At 39.8% G+C, this 19,944-nt stretch overlaps 1 protein-coding gene across 1 annotated transcript in view; it reads right to left on the reverse strand.

The window, feature by feature from the left end:
* Positions 1–19,944, reverse strand: part of acoxl (acyl-CoA oxidase like) — a 397,595-nt gene that overhangs the window by 368,617 nt on the left and 9,034 nt on the right. The window contains exons 4-6 of the mRNA XM_043687180.2: positions 13,120–13,206; positions 8,669–8,767; positions 3,713–3,827 (exon numbers count right to left, since the gene is read on the reverse strand). Of these exons, the coding sequence (XP_043543115.1) occupies positions 3,713–3,827; positions 8,669–8,767; positions 13,120–13,206 (301 nt within the window). The remainder of the gene's footprint in view (positions 1–3,712; positions 3,828–8,668; positions 8,768–13,119; positions 13,207–19,944) is intronic.

Raw genomic sequence — 19,944 nt, forward strand, 5'->3', positions numbered from 1 at the left:
TAGCTGAGGCATTCAGACAGGCAACAGGTGATGTTTAAAGTGGAAACAATGTGTACAGTTACACAAAAAAGGCATGTAAACAGTACTAATTTGGAGAGACATGCAGCCACAATGCACTGAACAGCCTCCTTCTGCATCGTATTACTTCTGTGCTCCGGTGAACCAAGGAAAACAGTTTTAAAATAGGAGCCAGGCCACTTAAGACGGAAATGAGGAGGATGCTGAAACTTTGGAAGTCACTATTTCAGAGGGCTGTGAAAGCTCTAACATTACACATGCTCAGTCAGAAACTGATAGATTGCTGGACACTCATGACAAGGAAGATGGACGTATTGAGGCGGGGGGGGGGTAAAACAGCTGGAGGTAGACAATCAGCAAGTATCTGTTTCCATGGTGGGAAAGCATTTGACAGGCTGAATGGACTTCTCTTGCTCCACTTGCCCATTTTCTATGGCATTCGATCTGACGCTGATAAATAATAAATTAGCCATCCTCATGTCTTTAGCACAATTGATAACAGTGGTCAACTCCATCACCTCTCTGCTATCTTCCAGCTAGATGGAACTGAGCTCTCAGTGTTACATTTTTAGATTCATTTTGTTGACATAAAATTGGCTTCTATTCACATTGCATAGTTATCTTTGCTGTACTCCAAAAAATCATCCATAGCTCCCTCTTATTTATTAACATTATATTACCTCTTGATGACACCACTCCAAAACACCACTAGATTCCACATATCTTTGGTGAAACCCTACCTTACCTCACCACCAACTTCACAACCATCTCTCTCAACCCCTTCGCTATTTTGTCTGTTCAGCATCCAGCACTGTATAAGCAGGGAAATTGTCCAATTAATTATTGGGAAAATGGAAGTCTGCTTTCCCCAACAACAAACTTTGCTCCTTAATTACCACACCCATTTCTTTCCCTGGCAACAATCAGTTGTTTCCAACTTCACAACTATATAGGAGTGCAAGCAGGCCATTCAGCCCCTTGTGCCTGTTCTGCCATTCAAAGTCATGGCTGACCTCAGTGTTATATTTGATCCCAAGATAAGCTTTCTAACACATATACGAATCATTACTAAGATCAACTATTACCATTCTTATAACACTGTTCACCTCCACTCCTGTCTGAGCTCATCTATTACTGGATTCTTCATCCATGTCTCTGTCACTTCCAGACCTGATGATTCTAATGCATCCCTGGACTGCATCCCACATTCTGCCCTCTGTCAACTTGAAGTGATTCAAAATCTGGCTGCCCATTTTCTAACTCATGTCAAATTCCATTCGCATATCAGCCCTGTATTTGCTGGCCTAGTTTGCCTGCCAGTTTAACAGCTCAATTCTAAAATTCTCATCCTTGTTTCCAAAGTCCTCTAAGACCTGAGATTTTACTGTCTTCGTAATCTTCCCCAGACCACAACTGTAGGACATCTCTGCATTCATCCAATTTTAGTCACTTAAACAAACCTAATTTTAACTTCTCCACCATTTGTGGCCATTGCTCTAGTTGCCTCGGCCCTAGGCTCTGGAATTCTTTCCAGACAGCTCTCTTTCCTCAGTTAAGACATTTCTTAACATTTTTCCTCTTTAACCAAACCTTTAGTTATCTGTTATAGTATCTACTTATAAGTGACTCAGTGTCACATTTAGTTTTATAACACCTCTGTGATATACCTTGAGACACTTTGTTATGGGTGCTGTTATTGTAACCGTGACCTTACTCAAATATCTTTCACTTTTTTTCTTAAGCTCTGACCACTTTTACACAAGGGAGCACATACACATTGGATTCAAACACTGCCTAAATTCAAAAAGTAATAAGAAATGAGCATTTTAAATGACCTCATGCTGAAGGCTTAAATTGAATGTTAAATGTCCCATGCCTTCGGAGGTAAATTGAAGAATCTTTCAGCACAAAAGTAAAGCCATTAGTTGAAATTCTAAGGCAGAACCTGAAGCTTGACTGTCATATATGGCATCATTAGCTAAACTAATTTAGCTTCTTTGTTTGCCCAGTAAACTTACAAAATGTTTTGCCTGAACCAAGGATGTGAATTTACTGTAATCAAGTGAAACAAGATCAGCTTCCAAAACGTAATTTAAAAATTCATGTAAGTTATTTCTTAAAAGGTCAAAATTTAAAATGCCTTTTTGTTGCTCACTAAGATACGTGATTTTAATACTTGTTTCAAGACATAAATTACTGAGTATTTCAGTATTATTAGCCTTGCTCTAACATAACCAGACATGCATTAGTGTAGGTGACACACTACAAGCTTTATTTTTAACAATGCAGCCTCTTGTTAACCTTCTTCCTCATCCAAATATAGCCAGAGCCAACCTCTTTCCTTCCACTAAATTCAATCACACATTTACCCCATTTCACTACAGAGGGCTCCAGCACTGGAAAAGCCATTTCACTCAATACGGTTCATGGAAACTAAATTATGCTTCCTCCAACAACTTTAGAACATCCCTGATTCAACATGAATCAAATAAAATGATGTAAACACCTTTGCAACAATTATTCCTTCTGGCAAACATTTCGATACTCCAATAGGCTGCTGTGTAAAACAATGGTTCTCCAACCTTTCAACTGTAAACTACTGAAAGAGGAGGAGAAGACCAAACTGACCATCTAATTCCACCAGCTTTCTTAACATTTTTTGCATAATATTAGGAATTTATGGAAAATAAATATTTTGCTGCCAAACGTGATAAACTTGTGCATATTACCTTTAATAAAGTCACCCTCATCCCTGAAGGCCATAAGGCTGCTCTCTCCTTAGATAGATGTTGTTAGTTTAATCTGAGGATCACCACGCCTCAGGTGAGGTTGAGAAGGCTGGAGTTTTATGGTAACCTCAGCCCGGACTGTTGACATCACTGTGCTTCACAAACGAACCCATCCAGCCAACTGAGCTAATACAGTATTCTCTTCACACACGCTACCAGACCTGCAGAGTGTCTTCAGTAATTTGTTTTCATTTCTTTCACACTTAGCTCAAACATTATTCTCAAATCATCACAATTACTTTCTTCTGAGATACTAAAATTTATCTTGAATGTATATTAATGAAACAAAACAAATGCTAACATAAATCTAACTTGAAAAACTACATTGTTGCTGCCCATGTTTATGTCATGCCATGCAGCAGCCAGTCTTGATGTTTGATACACTCAGCAGAAACATGATGCAAAGTCCTGAAGATAAGTCAACTGGCTAAGACAGTTTTTGACTAAACAAAGCATATGGCTGCAGTTACACCATATCCTGTGACAACACTTGGTGTGGCTTTTCAGTGGTATAAATGCAATGAAATGTCTGAACTGCCTGGTGAGGTACAAGTTTGTAATTATTGATGGATCTCCTATGTGTGATTACTTAATTGTTCTCTGCAAATAAACCAATTAGTGAACTGTAACTAATAACTATCTATTAGATACATCACTTATTCAATTGTTCTTAAATCTGTTGTCAAATATAAAAGTACAAGAAGCAGAGTCAAAAACCCTTATTCACACCTCTTCACATCCAACAGGCAGGGCTCATAGCTGATATTAAATGAACACCTTTTGTTGAAACGTTTTGAAGACGTTTGATATTAGATTTATCCCACATAGCGGAACAACCAAATACATAGCATGTCTGACACAAAAAAGTCAAAAGTAGTTCATGAATAGAGTTAAAATATACAAACCTAGCAACTGTCCACTGACAATTAGTTGAGCAAATACAGCAGCGTAGTTTCCTTTCATTGCATTTCCAATGTACATTTTCTCCGCATCTTCACATGGCGTGTGAATGATAAATTCCTATGAAGCGTAAGAGATTTAACTTTATTATACCGTAAAATTTCTTACCTTTACCCAATGTCATGAATTTCTAGTGGAATGTGGTTGTTAGGCACTTCTACTACCATATCCAATTAATAATTAAGAATCATTCCAAAACAGCTAATTCACTGCTGTTATAAACCCCCTTCCCAGAACTGAAACTGAAACACCCAAAGAGGAACACCTTGCACTATAATCTGTGGTGTAACCTGCGTTTCAGCAACTACTAGCGGCTAAATAAAATAAATCCCCAGCCCTCACTTTAAGATCAACCAGTAACAATTTACTTATCCAACTCGAACAGTGAACAAATTAACTAAATCATTAACAAACCAAATAAATCCCTTCTAACTACTAACTATTCCCCCAAATGAAACGAGATTCTAATGGTACACTGCTTCAATAAATACAAGTCCCACTCATGTGATAAAAATAGAATTTAGTCTCTCGAAATTACAGCCAGGTTACATCTTCCGGAAAGTTCTGCGCCTTCTCCATTGATTCTGCTGTCAGGAATGCCTTCACCATTGTTGGTACTGTTGTTATTTAGTTGGTCGTTTCTCCAAGTCACAGATGAGGCTGTGATGGCTCTCTTGAGAGCTGAGGGCTGTTACCTCTGGCGGATAGCTCGGAGGTCTTTGTCTAACTGCCCCCTTCTTTTATACCCTTGATGACATATCAATATTTCTTACAATAGGATTAGTCCTATGTTGTCAAAACCTCAGATTTAAATTTAATAGGTTCCTGGTATCTAAATACTTGATTCAAATTGATTGGCTAAATTCAAAAACCTGTTGTCTTGGTAAAAACTGCTGTTTGGCCTGCTAACTGTACGGGCCTTTCAATACAAATGTTTCAATTCGGACGCTGTCTGTGTACATGCAAACTTTCAAGCTGCTGCTCATATACATCCATTTTAAATTTCTAAGCATTGAAAGAGCACCATCTTTTAAAAGGGACCATGCAATGCTGTCCCCATTTTACTATTTTACAAACACCAATTTCTAACTTGCTGCCTCCCAATCTACAATTACTCTACCCAATTTCGCAACACTGCATTCTACCACATGCACAAATGATAACTTCTCACTGGGATCTCTGGACTATGATCAGGAACAGCAGCATTAGCCAACAAAAATACAGACCCAAATTATAGCAATGCAATTGCAATCTCTGGCTAGATCTTCATTTATTTCAGCACAAAAAGCAGATAGCGTGTTTGTTCATCTATTCTGTTAAACAGTGAGAGTATGATATGAGGAGCGAATTTAAATGCTTTCTAATGAAACATATGCTGAAAGCCTGTGTTGTTGAAAATGGTTGCCGGTCAGTGCAAGAAGTCTGCAAATCAATCGAGGGAGAGACAGGTATGTAACAGCAATATGACTAGACTAGTAATCCAGAGGCTCTGTACAAATTCCAGCAAAGAAGCTGTGAAATTTGAATTGAATGTATAAATCTGGAATTGAAAATTAGTTCAGTTTGGTGACCATGAAACTATAAGCAATTGTTCTAAAAACCCATCTGATTCACTAAAATCCTTTCGGGAAGGGAAGCTGCTGGTCTACATGCAATCCAGACCCAATGTGAGTTGATTCTGAATTGCCGTCTGAAACGGTCCAGCAAGTTCAAGAGTAATTAGAGACAAGCAACTTTGCTAGTGACCCCCACAATAAAAGAATATGACAGCAGGTGCCTACTGCCATTAATAAAATCCAGCACAATTTGACAAATCACCCAACCATCAGTCTTAATCAGGTGCAATGCACAGCCAGTTGTGTGTGTGTGTGTTGGGGGGCACAATGATATTTGGGGACTGCATAAGAAATTTCAAAAAAACAACAAAAGATGAGAAAAAATAGGAATAAAATAAACCATGAGGGTAAACTACTAGCTAGTACATTAAAAAAAAGATCGTAAGAGCTTCATTTCAAAAAAGGCAACAAGACCGCTCCTGGGCCTGGTGAATGCATCTAACGATAATAAAACATTGCTACAGGATGCACTAGTAGTAATCTTCCAAGAATTCGTTGGGTCCTAGAGGATTGGAAAACTATCCATGTAACACCCTTATTCAAAATGTGGAGGGGGGGGGGGGAGACAAAAAAAAGGCAACTAAACAACAATTGGCTTAACATCTGTCATTGGGAAGGTGACAGAGTCAAGATAAAGGAAGTAATCACAGAACATTTAGATACATAATATATTCAAGCATGGTCAGCATAGCTTCATGAAAGTGAAATCATACCTAACAAGTATTTTATAGTTATAGAGTCATAGAGTCATACAACATGGAAACAAACCCTTCAATCCACCTAGTCCATGCTGACTATATTGAGCATATGGTGCTGGAAAAGCACAGAAGGCTAGGCAGCATCCGAGGAGCAGGAGAATCAATATTTCAGGCATAAGCCCTTCATCAGAAATGAGGCTTCTGGGCTGGGGGTGCTGAGATAAATGGAAAGGGGGTGGGGCTGGGGGGGGGGGGTTGGAAGGTAATGGAATGCAATAGGTAGATAAAGGTGGGGGAGAAGGTGATAGGTCGGTGAGGATGGTGGAGTGGATAGATGGGAAAGACGATGGACAGGTCAAAGGGCGGTGCCGAGTTAGAGGCTTCGGACTGGGATAAGCTGGAGGGAGGGGAAATGGGGAAACTGGTGAAATCCACATTAATCTTGTGTGGTTGCAAGGTCCCAAGGCAGAAGATGAGGCGTTCTTCCTCCAGACATTGGGTTTGGTGATGGAGGAGGCCCAGGACCTGCATGTCCTTGGTTCTCAACTCTGATCTCCAGTATCTGCAGTCCTCACTTTCTCTTTGCCAGCTATGTTCCCAACTAAATTAGTCCCACTTGCCTGCATTTGGCTCATATTCATTCAGACCTTTCCTATTCATTTACTTATCCAAATGTCTTTTAAATGTTGTAATTGTAACTACATTTACCACTTCCTCTGGCAGTTCATTCCATACAGGAACTATATCCTGGATTCAAATAAATGTTGCCCCTCACGTCCTTCTCCTCTCACCTTAAAAAGATGCCCTTAGTTTTGAACACCCTACCCGAGGGAAAATACTCATGCTACTCACCTTATCTATGCCTGTCATGGTTTCATAAACCTCTACAAGGTCACTCCTCAACCTCCTACGCTCCAGTGATCAAAAGTCCCAGCCTATTTTATAGCTCAAACCCTCCATTCCCAGCAAAATCTTGATAGATTTTTTCTGAACCCTCTCTAATTTTATGATATCCTTCCTATAGTAGAGCAATCAAAACTGCACACAGTACCCCAGAAGAGACCTCACCAACTTCCTGTAAAACCTCAGCATGACATCCCAACTCTTATACTCAATGGTCTCAGCAATGAAAGCAAATGTGTCAAATTGGATAGATAAAAAGGAACCAGTAGATATATTTTGATTTCCAAAGGCATAAAGGTTCCTGGGCCTGGTGACTTACTGAGATAAGAGCTCATAGTATATAGCCCGGACAGAGGATTGGCTGATTATTTGAAGAGATAGAGTTGGAATAAAGAGGACATTTTCAGAATGGCAGCCTGTATCCAGTGGAGTGCCACAGAGATCAGTATTCGACCACAAATTATTGAAAATATATGCTAATGATTTGGATGGCAGAAGTGAACATACAATCGCCAAGTTTGGGAACGATGCTAAAATAGGTGGAAAAAGAAGTGGCGAGGATAACAGAGAGTGTACAGAGAAATAAGAAGTGGTCAAGTGATGGACAAAAAAAAAATGGCAGATGGAATATAATGTGAAAAGGTGTGAGGTTATGCACTTTGCTAGATCGTGGAGCTGAACATTACTTAGATGGAGACAAACTGCAAAAAGCAGCAGCACAGTGGGATTTGGCCATCCTCGTGCACATACCACAAAAAGCTAGTTTCCAAGCTCAGCAGGAAATATAGAAGGCAAATGGACTGTTGACTATTACTTCAAAGGGAATGGGGTATAAACATTTGGGAGGTCTTACTATAACTATACAAGGCACTAATCAGACAACTGCTGGAACACTCTCCCTTTATCGAAGGAAAGATACATCTTTCAAGGTACTGGAGACATTGACTCAGTTGATTCCGATATAGAAGGATTTGCTTATGAGTCATTGAGTAGATTGGGCTTGTGCACATTGGACTTTAGAAGAACAAGAGGAGACCGCATTGAAATGTACAAGATTCTTTGGAGGCTTGACAAGACGAGGACAGTTGTTTTCCCTTGCATAAGAGTCGAGGACCACAGGAAATAAATCTCAGAGTAAGGGGTTACCAATTTCAGAGAGATGAGGAAGAATCTTTTCTTTTGGAGGGTAAGGAATATATGGAATTCTTTACTGCAAAGGGCTGTCAAAGCTATGTTGTTAAGTATATTCCAAACCAAAATGGACAGATTTTTAATCAATGAAGAAAATCAAGGGTTATGGGAATAGATGGGAAAGTGAAGTTGAGGATTACCACCTATGTCTCATGGATTATAAAAAGCATGGGCAAAGATGGTTTTGGAGATAACTCACTCATAAGTACAATTCATATTTTTATACTCATAACAGATTAAGCCTGCATTGCACCGATGTTTAATTAGCCAAAACATGACGATTTCTTTCTTTCCCCACAGTTCATGCAGCAATGAAGTGGAAAATGTTCAAAATACTTAAATATACCACTCATCAGCTGTGGCCTTCGAATTAAAAATAACTAATTGATATAACATATACATTGTTTCTATTTACTTTCTAGAATGAAGCTCCCTAAAACCACTATATTTTAATTTCTTGGCTGAAAGATCCCAGCATCACTTCATTGATTACCTTTGTTGTTGGATCATATGTTGCTTGGGTCTGGATGCCTCTCACATTACTACCATGTCCACGTTCTGTCATTGCAAACATTCCAGTAAATTTTAAGTCCTACAATTTGATTAGGGAGAGAAACAAAAGGCATTGCATAAGTAGTTTAGCTTCAAATGCAGTTTGTAATATATTCCAATTGAATTGAATCGAATGGAATTGAATCTATTGTCACATGTACCGAGGCACAGTGAAAAGCTTTGTCTTGCGAGCAATACAGGCAGATCACAGAGTTAAGTAGCATAGGTAGTAAAGATGATTTTCACTTCAATTGAATGAGAAAATAAATACTCATCATGTATTGTGACTTTGATAGCTTTGCTGTATTGCTAACAAATAATAAAATATAAATTTTCCTTTGCATGTTTAAATCCCTTAATAGCCTTGATCCTCCAGATTTCTTTATATCCCCAAATGCTACCTTTACTCATTCCCACATGTTCTTTCACCTAAATGGATACCATGCTCTCAGTCATCTGGTGTGCACGCTCTAACTCAGCCACACAGAGGCAAGACACATACTCACTAAGGCAAGCTAACAAATGCTAGTCAGCCAGGATGCATTTTTAATACTCTGCTGCTCTAAGCAGACCTTTGCAAATGTGTACTGAAATGGTCTTGTGCTTTGTCTAATTTTGTGAACAGAGCTGTAAAACAAGATGATCCTCAAAACAAAAAAAACTGCACAAAGCTAACAACTGCTGTAAAATCAGTCAGTCAATCATATGGTTCCTTCTTTTAATTCTAATTTTCCATGTTAAACAGAAGAACAGACAACCTGAAAAGAAGTCAAGCGTTCTTTAGGTGTGCCGGCGGTAAGGATGAAAGAGGTTAAGCAGGACAGGATACTTAAAACAAAATTAAGACGTGGAAAAGTAAAGAACATGAAAATTGTTGAACCAAGGAAATGTAAGCCAACATGTGTGCAAACAATCAAACAAGAGCACCAGTCTTCTGTGGTTACATTCCTGCCCGAGTGCCCTTGGAGTGGGAATACACTGTATCCACCAAAGCACTTGATGCTTTTAGAAAGAGGTTGCCACTGCTGGGGATTCATTGTTTTATTACCCCTCTCCAACTCCATTTTGATTTAGCCCCTTCATGTTATCTCTACCCCTCTCTCACTTTTGATGGTTTGCATTGCCGGTTACAGACTTGAGACTGTGTTGCTGGAAAAGCGCAGCCAGTCAGGCAGCATCCAAGGAGCAGGAGAATCGACATTTCGAGCATTTCCAGTTGGTTGCACAGGCTTTACTGGTGGCAGTCAATCATTAAAAACAAAACAAATACACGGAGACTTGGTGATGGGAAAGCCATTCAGCTATCACTTCTGAACATATAAACAAAAACAAAAAATAATGGACTCGAGTCATCAAATTGAAAACAAACCAGAATGTGAAAAACCAACAGGACTTCAATTAGGTCAGGACTGGCAATTAAACCCTCCTATATATAAATAAATTTCAATTTCACTTTCTTGTTTCGGCAGAAATTCATTTCAGGGTCATTGCTCATTAATTCAAAAATTACATTAAAATTAATAATTAAATTAAAAGAAAGAAAATCACCATAATACTGAGGTCTAGCCTTAATTAAAACATATTAAAAATTATTTCAATGTATTAAATTAGCCAGTGAGTCCCAGATGAATGTAAATTCTCAACTGCTGTTCAATGTTCTTCCAGAGAAGGGTACAGATAAGTTCAGGAACCTGCATCTGAGAGATCGTAGCCATTTCCCTGAATGCATCCAAATGGTAAACATAGGTCAAGGAATGATTCTCATTGTTCATGACCCTACTTTTGCCAAAAGCCTTCTTCAGATTTCACCAAGAAATGTCGATTCATCAAATACCCTTTCAACCCGGTCAATAATCTCTGTTCTCTTAAAAAGAAAGTCTACTTTTCTTTTTCCCCCTCAGACTACAGTAGCAAGAGAAACATCCCATAAGAACAACAATGACATGTATAGCCATATAAAAGAAATTTATATGTGGATCTGCTCAAAAGGAGTTTACTTTTCTGAGGTAGTATCATCGCTCATACCTCCTTGCTACCACACCAATACACTGGTCCCTCCAATGAACCTTATACTTTGATATCTAGATACTTGTGGTTAATATTTATTTCAATATCCAGATCATGGAAAAAATGTTATTAATTGGCTTTTTCCAAATGTCTGTAAGTAGTTGATTAGATTAGGTTAGATTCCCTACAATATTGAAAAAGGCCCTTCGGCCCAACAAGTCCACACTAACCCGCCGAACAGTAACCCATGCAGACCCATTCCCCTATCATATATTTATCCCTGACTAATGCACCAAACACAATGGGCAATTTAGCATGGACAATTCACCTGTCCAGCACATTTTTAGACTGTGGGAGGAAACCGGAGTACCCGGAAGAAACCCACACAGACATGGGGAGAATGTGCAAACTCCACACGGACAGTAACCTGAGGTGGGAATCGCACCTGGGTCGCTGGCGCTGTGAGGCAGCAGTGCTAACCACTGAGCACCATGCCGCTATAAACATGGATTTATCGCAAATAAATTCTGTGTCCTATGATCTCATACTCCACTGCCTCCTGACGAAGGAGCAGTGCTCCAAAAGCTAGTGCTTCCAAATAAACCTGTTGGACTATAACCTGGTGTTTTGTGATTTTTAACCTTGTATTCATTAAAATAGGCTTCAACTAAATCCAGAAGAGTAATACACATTGAACAGTGTTATGTAGGACAACTCATTAGGACAGGAAAACCTGCATTTGTATACAGAGGAACCTCGATTATCCGGCATTTGAGTATTCGAATAATTGGATTCTCCGGCAAGATTGCAAAGTCAGATGCTCGGCTAAACTATGTTATCCGGCATTCGATTATCCAGAATTCGATTAACCAAACAAAATACTCCCACGCTTTGTCCTTCGGATAATCGAGGTTCCTCTGTAATGCCTTCATGAATATTATTCTTCCCAAAGCACTTCATAGTCAATAATGTTCTTGTATCGAAGAGTAATCACTGAGATAATGTAGGAATTGTGGCAGTTTTAAAACACATACCAACAGATTCAAGAACAGCTTCTTCCCAGCTATTATCAGACTAATGAACAGACCTCTCCTGGATCAGAGTTGATCTATCTCTGCATCGTTTTTGTAGCTGCAACACTATATTCTGCATGCTGTTCTTTTACTTGATGCATTTAAGTAAGTTATGATTTGTCTGGATAGCATGAAAAACTTTTCACTGTATCACGGTAAATGTGACAATAATAAATTAAATCAAATCAAGTCAAGTCAATTTTTACGCAGCAAGGTTCCAGAACATCACTATGAAATGACCAGATAATCTGTTTAGTGACTTTCTAGAGAAATATAAAAGATGAATAGTAATATTAAACCAGAGCCAATATTGTAGCATAGGACTGAATAAAGAAATATTCCAAATGGATTCTCTTTGATTTAAGCAGCTCACTAGCAAGAGGACTATTACAGGAGTACGCGTTAATATCATCACAAGAACAACATAAAATTAAGGATGCAGCTTGTGGACAAACCAGAGCGGTACCTACAAGCAGGAGTTATAAATGTAAGTCATTTTAATTATCTAAACATATTCCGGATAAAGAAAATGTATGTGGTGTGTTCAGGACTGTCTTCCCCATCAAAACCTTTAAAATCTAAAAACGACATTAAACGATCATATGAATCATTTCTGGGTAAAATGAAAAACATTCAAAACGTACAGTAACATTTCAGAAAATTAACGCTGTGTAAATGGATTCAGTGGGAAAAAAAGAAATATGGGAAAATTAAAGGACATTGCAACAGGATAGTGAAGTAAATCAACTTATTTTGAAATAAGTGGGCCTTTGCTAAATTAAACAATGGAATTAATTTTCATTTGTTCATGTGATATGGGCATCACTGGCTATGCCCATCCATAATTACCCAGAAGCCATTTAGGGATCCACCACATTGCTTTGGGTCTGGAATCATATACTGACCAGATTAGGTAAGGTTGGTGGATATCCCTCACTAAAGAACATTAGCAAACCTAGTGGGTTTAATGACAATCAACAATAGTTACATGTCATCATTACGCAAGCTTTTTATTCAAGTTCACCATCTGTCGTGGTGGGTTTGAACTTATGTCCCCAGAACATTCTGGAAAACTGGTCCAGTGAAAAGGCCACTATGCCACTGCCTCCCTAAATCAGCCCTCTAGATCGCAATTGGAAAACCCTAGACAACAAATAAACAAGCAGAAATCATGGAGCTGGTTGCTTCATAAATACCTGATGCATGCGAGATTTTCAAATATTCAATTTTTAAAAAACTGAATTGGTCAGCAAATTGGTTGTGTAAAACATATAATAGAGTAGCTTGTTTAGGTATATATAGCATAACATACCTTTAGGGGTTGAAACCACTTTTCAATGTGCTCTTTGCTTCCGAGGTTAATTATTGCCCCACCAAACAACCAACAGACCACACCCATCTGCAGGGCAGGAACAGGAAGAGAAGCAAGATTAACACAATTAGACACATTTTCAGCACTAATGGTTTTCTGATTAAGTCAGCAATACAGGTGAAATAGGCAATTGGTTCACATTGGCCAGAGTAGTTCCAGAACCTCAAATTCTCACTTCAGCAATCAATCTTGAGTGAGGAGCAAAAGAGGATGACAGAGCAATAAAAATGGATATATGGAAAGATGTTAATGTTCATTTAGTGCAATTGATCTTTTTCTCAAGTCTACCTTCTCAACTTAGGTTAATAAATTCTCATAATTTCATCAATTCCACTCTGGGCCAACCAGCAAGATGAAGACTCTATTTAGGAGTTAATACAATAAGTTAACTTTCTGCTTTCCTTCAATGCTTCAAGTTACTGCTGTGATATAGTGAGGTCTGAAAAAGAAATGAAAAGCTACCTAAATTAAAAGGAATAAGTGAATACTGGTTAGACACAAACATTTGCTGAATAAGAAAGTATCTAAGTTTTTAATTTGTGCAATTTATAGATTGTAATTTATAGTTGGCATTGAAGTTGAAATCTAAAGTTTAAAATTCTGAAGTTGTGAGCTTTGAGTAGACTAACTTTCAAAAAGTGCACTGAAATGACAGCTTTATTAATAACTAGCTAAAACTAGACTGGATTCTCATTATTTGACTGAGGTATGCTCTTTGTCCAGGGTACATATATAAATAGGCAACTCAGTGCACTCAGTACACTTGTGAGAGCAACGTACAATGGAATGATGGAGTTGAGCTGAAAATGTGATGCTGGAAATGCGCAGCAGGTCAGGCAGCATCCAAGGAGCAGGAGAATCGACGTTTCGGGCATGAGCCCTTCTTCAGGAATGAGGAAGGTGTGCCAAGCGGGCTAAGATAAAAGGCAGGGGGGAGGGGCGTTGGAAATGCGATAGGTGGAAGGGGGTTAAGGTGAGGGTGATAGGCCGGAGTGGGAGTGGGAGCGGAGAGGTCAGGAAGAAGATTGCAGGTTAGGAAGGTGGTGCTGAGTTTGAGGGTTGGGACTGAGACAAGGTGGGGGGAGGGGAAATGAGGAAACTGGAGAAATCTGAGTTCATCCCTTGTGGTTGGAGGGTTCCTATGCGGAAGATGAGGCGCTCTTCCTCCAGCTGTCGTGTTGCTATGGTCTGGCGATGGAGGAGTCCAAGGACCTGCATGTCCTTGGGGGAGTGGCAGGGGAAGTTGAAGTGTTGATCCACAGGGTGGTTGGGTTGGTTGGTCCAGGTGTCCCAGAGGTGTTCTCTGAAATGTTCCGCAAGTAGGCGGCCTGTCTCCCCAATATAGAGGAGGCCACATCGGGTACAGCGGATGCAATAGATGATGTGTGTGGAGGTGCAGGTGAATTTGTGACGGATATGGAAGGATCCTTTGGAGCCTTGGAGGGAAGTAAGGGGGGAGGTGTGGGCGCAAGTTTTGGATTTCTTGCGGTTGCAGGGGAAGGTGCCGGGAGTGGAGGTTGGGTTGGTGGGGGGGTGTGGACCTGACGAGGGAGTCACGGAGGGAGTGGTCTTTTCGGAACACTGATAGGGGAGGGGAGGGAAATATATCCCTGGTGGTGGGGTCTGTTTGGAAGTGGTGGAAATGACGACGGATGATACGATGTATATGGAGGTTAGTGGGGTGGTAGGTGAGGACCAGTGGGGTTCTGTCCTGGTGGAAATTGGAGGGGCGGGGCTCCAGGACGGAGGAGTGGGAAGTAGAGGAGATGCGGTGGAGAGCATCGCCGATCATGTCTGGGGGGACATTGTGGTCTTTGAAGAAGGAGGCCATCTGGGTTGTACGGTTTTGGAACTGGTCCTCCTGGGAGCAGATGCTGCGGAGACAAAGGAATTGGGAATATGGGATGACGTTTTTACAGGGGGCAGGGTGAGAGGAGGTGTAGTCTAGGTAGCTGTGGGAGTCGGTTGGTTTATAGTAAATGTCCGTGTTGATTCGGTCGCCCGAGATAGAAATAGAGAGGTCTAGGAAGGGGAGGGAGGAGTCTGAGACGGTCCAGGTAAATTTGAGGTCGGGGTGGAACGTGTTGGTAAAGTGGATGAACTGTTCAACCGCCTCGTGGGAGCACGATGATGGAATTGAGCATCTCAAAGAATTTAGTGGAGGAAGAAGAGACACTTAGTTACCTTTGCTTAAACAAAGCAGCTGATTGGTAAATAATATTGATGAGTATTTCTAGTCTTTAATATAAAAATAGGGTCTTCATTTTGTACTTAGGTCTCTGATCTTTTTTCACTTTTTCTTGAAAAAAAGCCTGTTAGGTACAAAACTGATAGGAGTCTGATTATAAAAGACAATAGTAACAATACAGTGTTAAGAATAGGTAATTTTCAAAGGTTAAGAGCAGAAATACTAATGTGATTTAATTAAGAACTGAAACAATACACAATAGAGATTGGGAGGAATGCTGCAGCACGTGGGGTTTGTTGCAAACCAAGATGATCCACACAAAACGCCTGTAGTGGGGGTTTGCAGATCATACAACTTTGATTAATGCAGTGAGATTGCTTCCCCTTTGGGAGAGTCTAGGGTCAGGGGGCATAATCTCAAGTAAGGGATCACCCATTTAAGACAGAGATGAGGAAGATGTTTTTCTCTCATTGGGTCATGAATCTGTGGAATTCTTTACCACAGGGGGATGGCAGACTGGGTCATTAAGTATATTCAAAGCTGAGATAGGTAGATTTTTAAACAGTGAGGGAATCGGGGGTAATAGGGAAAAGGCAGAAGAATTGGGGGATCATCAAAACAACTATGATCTCATTGACTTGCATATCAGACTGGATGTTTGAATGCTTCTGCCCCTATATCTTTTGGTCTTATACTCTCTACATCCTACTAGCTAGCCAAACTTCTTCTTCATTCAGTGTGCCTATATCATGAGCTCTGTTCTTCTGCAACTACCTTACTTGTACTGCCTTATCAAATGGTTTCTGGAAAGGAAAACATTAAATGCTTGAAAAGCGTGACAGATCTGGCAGCATTGTAATGAAAGCAATAGAATTAATGATTTAAGTCTAATATGTCTCTTCTTGTGTTCCGAGTCTCTCCTGAGCCCAAGGATGACAGTTTTGATTTTCCTACTGTTTCTTGAAACTTATTCAAATTTTTTTTAGATTACATTACAGTGTGGAAACAGGCCCTTCGGCCCAACAAGTCCACATCGACCCGCCGAAGCGCAACCCACCCATACCCCTACATTTACCCCTTACCTAACACTACGGGCAATTTAGCATGGCCAATTCACCTGACCTGCACATCTTTGGGCTGTGGGAGGAAACCGGAGCACCCGGAGGAAACCCACGCAGACACGGGGAGAAGGTGCAAACTCCACACAGTCAATCGCCTGAGGTGGGAATTGAACCCGGGTCTCTGGCGCTGTGAGGCAGCAGTGCTAACCACTGCGCCACCGTGCCGCCCACAATATGTAGGGTCACAATATGTAGAGTCACATTTTTACTCTTTAAGTGATTGGGTTTTGATTAAGTCAAAAGCTCACCCATGCTGCAGTTTGTAACTCCTGTAATTTGGCGTCCTGCAGGGAAGAAAACTTCAGTGCCAAAATTTTCTTTGAGAGAAAATTCTAATTTACACAAAATACTATCATAAAAACATGGAAACTAGGAGCAGGAGCAGGCCATTCACATGGAAATGACGTACTTTGTGAGTGTACAGTGTTTAGTCATCACTCTGCCTGTGAGACTGATTGCCACTATGCACTTTGCAAGTTTGTCAGTCATCCTTACGGTGTTTGACCTTTTTCATGCAATGATTAATTAAATTGATTGGAAAGTGTAATGTTCATTCTGGTGTTCTTGACCTCATGATTGAATTACTGGTCAGTTACATTGTCCAAACAGAAAACTGGTCAAGGCCTTAATTTGTACATTGCTGAGTTTCAGTTTTAATTTTTAATGAAGAATGACACTTATTAAAATGGGTTTCTTTTCAAATTAAATTAAGAGACAATTCTAGCTTCAAAGAACAGTTTACACTGGTAATCAGAGCAATTTATGGACTTATTGCCTGATCTTTGGGTCTTGCTACTTTAGTTCTGGAATATACTTTGTGAAGTTCAGTATATAGTTGAGTGTATTTGGCTTCTAGAGGCTGTTCCACCACTTAATGAGATTGTGGTTGATTTTGCATCCTTACTCAACACCCTTTAATACTTCTGAGTAACAAAAACACGGCCAATCTCAAATTTAAATTTACCAGTCTAGAAACAATTTTCATTTGCAGAAGTGAGTTACAAATTTCTCCTCCCCTTTGCAAGTAGAAGCATTTTCTACCTTCCCTCTTGAAAGGACCGACTCTAATTTCTGATCCTAACACCTTCCAACCAGGGTTGGTTGATAACAGGCATTAAAATTAAAGTTGAATTATGCTGCTTTTAACAATGTGAATTAATGCTAAAGATGAATAATTACCGTAAGTTTCACTGGGGAGAAAGAAATCAATGGACTAAGACAATGTTCAATGATGTATGAATGCATGTCCTCCCTGAGCAGGAGGTTTATTGGTATCAGTTAAAACTGCCTGTTACTTTAGGAACATATGTTTATTATTTGTGTTTATTTTTATTCAGTTCTTCTTTCATGACACGTGGGTGTCACTGGCTAAGCCAGCAATTATTCCTCATCACTAATTGCCCTGATGAAGATTGCTGGTGAGCTGCTTTCTTGAACCACTGCAGCTAATTTGGTGTAGGTATACCCACAATGCATATTCAGGAAATAGCTACCAGGATTTTGACCTAGCAGCTGTGAAAGAACAGCAATACATTTCCAAGTAAGGATGGTGTGTGCTTTGGAAGAAAATTGGTAGATGTGGTGTATACCTGCTGCCCTTGTCCATACAGGTGGTAGTGATCGTGGGTTTGGAACTTGCTCTCTGAGGAGCTTTGCTGAGTTGTTGCAGTGTTTCTTGCAAATGTATTAGTTATTCTTTGTTGATGAACGAAACCTCACTGAATTATTTAAGATACTAAACCATTTAAAATAATATAATTGGCCATATCACCACTGTGATAAAATTTGATCTGTCATGACCACTGCAGGAGTGACACCAGAAAGGAATCAATGCACTCCTCCAATATCAGTCATAACACAAGGCCAATCTTTTCTTTTTAACACCTTGTCTTCTTTTACTGAGTACAGAAGAGATTTACAAGAATGCCTCCAGGGATGAGTGACTTCACTCATGAGCATAGATTGGAAAATTTGGACTGTATTCCTTGGAGAGCAGGCTGAGGAAAGATTAATAGAAGTTTTCAAAACAATGAGAGTGTGGACAAAGTGGGTAGGGAGAAAGTAAAGCATTAAGAAGCAGAGGTTTGTGAAGGTTTGTAGCTCAGGTTGAGGTTTAGGGTGTAGGTTTGATATCCAGATGTTTTATTACCTGGCTAGGTAACATCATCAGTGGCGACCTCCAAGTGAAGTGAAGCGGTTGTCTCCTGCTTTCTATTTATATCTTTCTCCTGGATCCAGGACAAACATCTAAATAGAAAGCAGGAGACAACCGCTTCGCTTCACTTGGAGGTCGCCACTGATGATGTTACCTAGTCAGGTAATAAAACGTCTGGATATCAAACCTACAGCTCAGCGAGCAAACCTACACCCCATTAAGAAGCAGATTTAAAGTGATTTGCAGAACAAGAAAAAGCACATACAAAGAGAGAAAAGATATTTTATTCGTCATGTGAGTTGGGTTTAGAATGAAAGTCTGGTGGAAACAGGTTCAATTCTGCAATTCCTCTCCTGAAGTTGTTTCTTAAGATTCAGAGTTTTACAGGACACATGCATCAACCGATATTAGTAATTACCTTCACTACTGAAGGCATGCAGAGTAATGTTTTCATCCATTTGTTAGTCTTTTGTCTTTAAACAACCTATTTCAAAGTAATGAATAGATTTCAGATGTCAGTGAAGTGGATGGCAAGCCTGGATGGCAATTGGCCATGAGGGACTCAGCCCAGCATTGGGAGAACATACCCTCGTGGGGAAAGCCCAGAGTGGAGCAACTGCAGGCCAATGGCTATAGAAGGACTGCAATGTTGAACTTGCAACTGTATTCTTTTTTGTTCTATATTTGGTACCTAAGATTTTGTACCTTGATACCTTTCTACCCAAGATGACACTGGGAATGGGGAGTTTGTCCACTTGTCACTGTACTCCTGTACTTTTGCATTTGAGTACATGTGACAATAAATCTAATTCTAATTCTAGATAGGGTATAGCCAAAGGAAGAACTGATTGATTTTTGGAAAAACTGTAGATTCAGAATCTTTTTTTTAAAGGATCAGTTGATATTAGAACATAGCACAAAACTCATGTTAGTGTTATTTAGGAATTTGTTGATTGTTCCAGAATACTGTCAATTATCTCAACTGCTACAGCGAAATTTGTCTCAGCTGTCAAATGTGAACAAAGTCTTCAGAGCAGACTACTGGATATGTAATGGGTTGAAACGCCCTCAGTGATTTTAAATTGCAATAATTTTTTTAAAGTTTTGCAGTTACTCATCCTTATTTGATAGCAGGTTGGGGAGATCCTCAATAGACTTTCTCATGCAGAACTTACCTAGTGTGGTGACAAGAAAAGGGGGATAAGGACCTTGCCAGAGCTAACTACCCATTTATTTTCCCATGTCATCACCCATCTCACTAACACAGGAACAGGAAGATTCTGCCTTTGAAGTACTTTGCA

The sequence above is a fragment of the Chiloscyllium plagiosum genome, unplaced genomic scaffold (assembly GCF_037043375.1).
Source record: "Chiloscyllium plagiosum isolate Xiang-an unplaced genomic scaffold, Cpla_swu_hap1 HiC_scaffold_3, whole genome shotgun sequence".
In the NCBI taxonomy this organism is placed as follows: Eukaryota; Metazoa; Chordata; class Chondrichthyes; order Orectolobiformes; family Hemiscylliidae; genus Chiloscyllium; species Chiloscyllium plagiosum.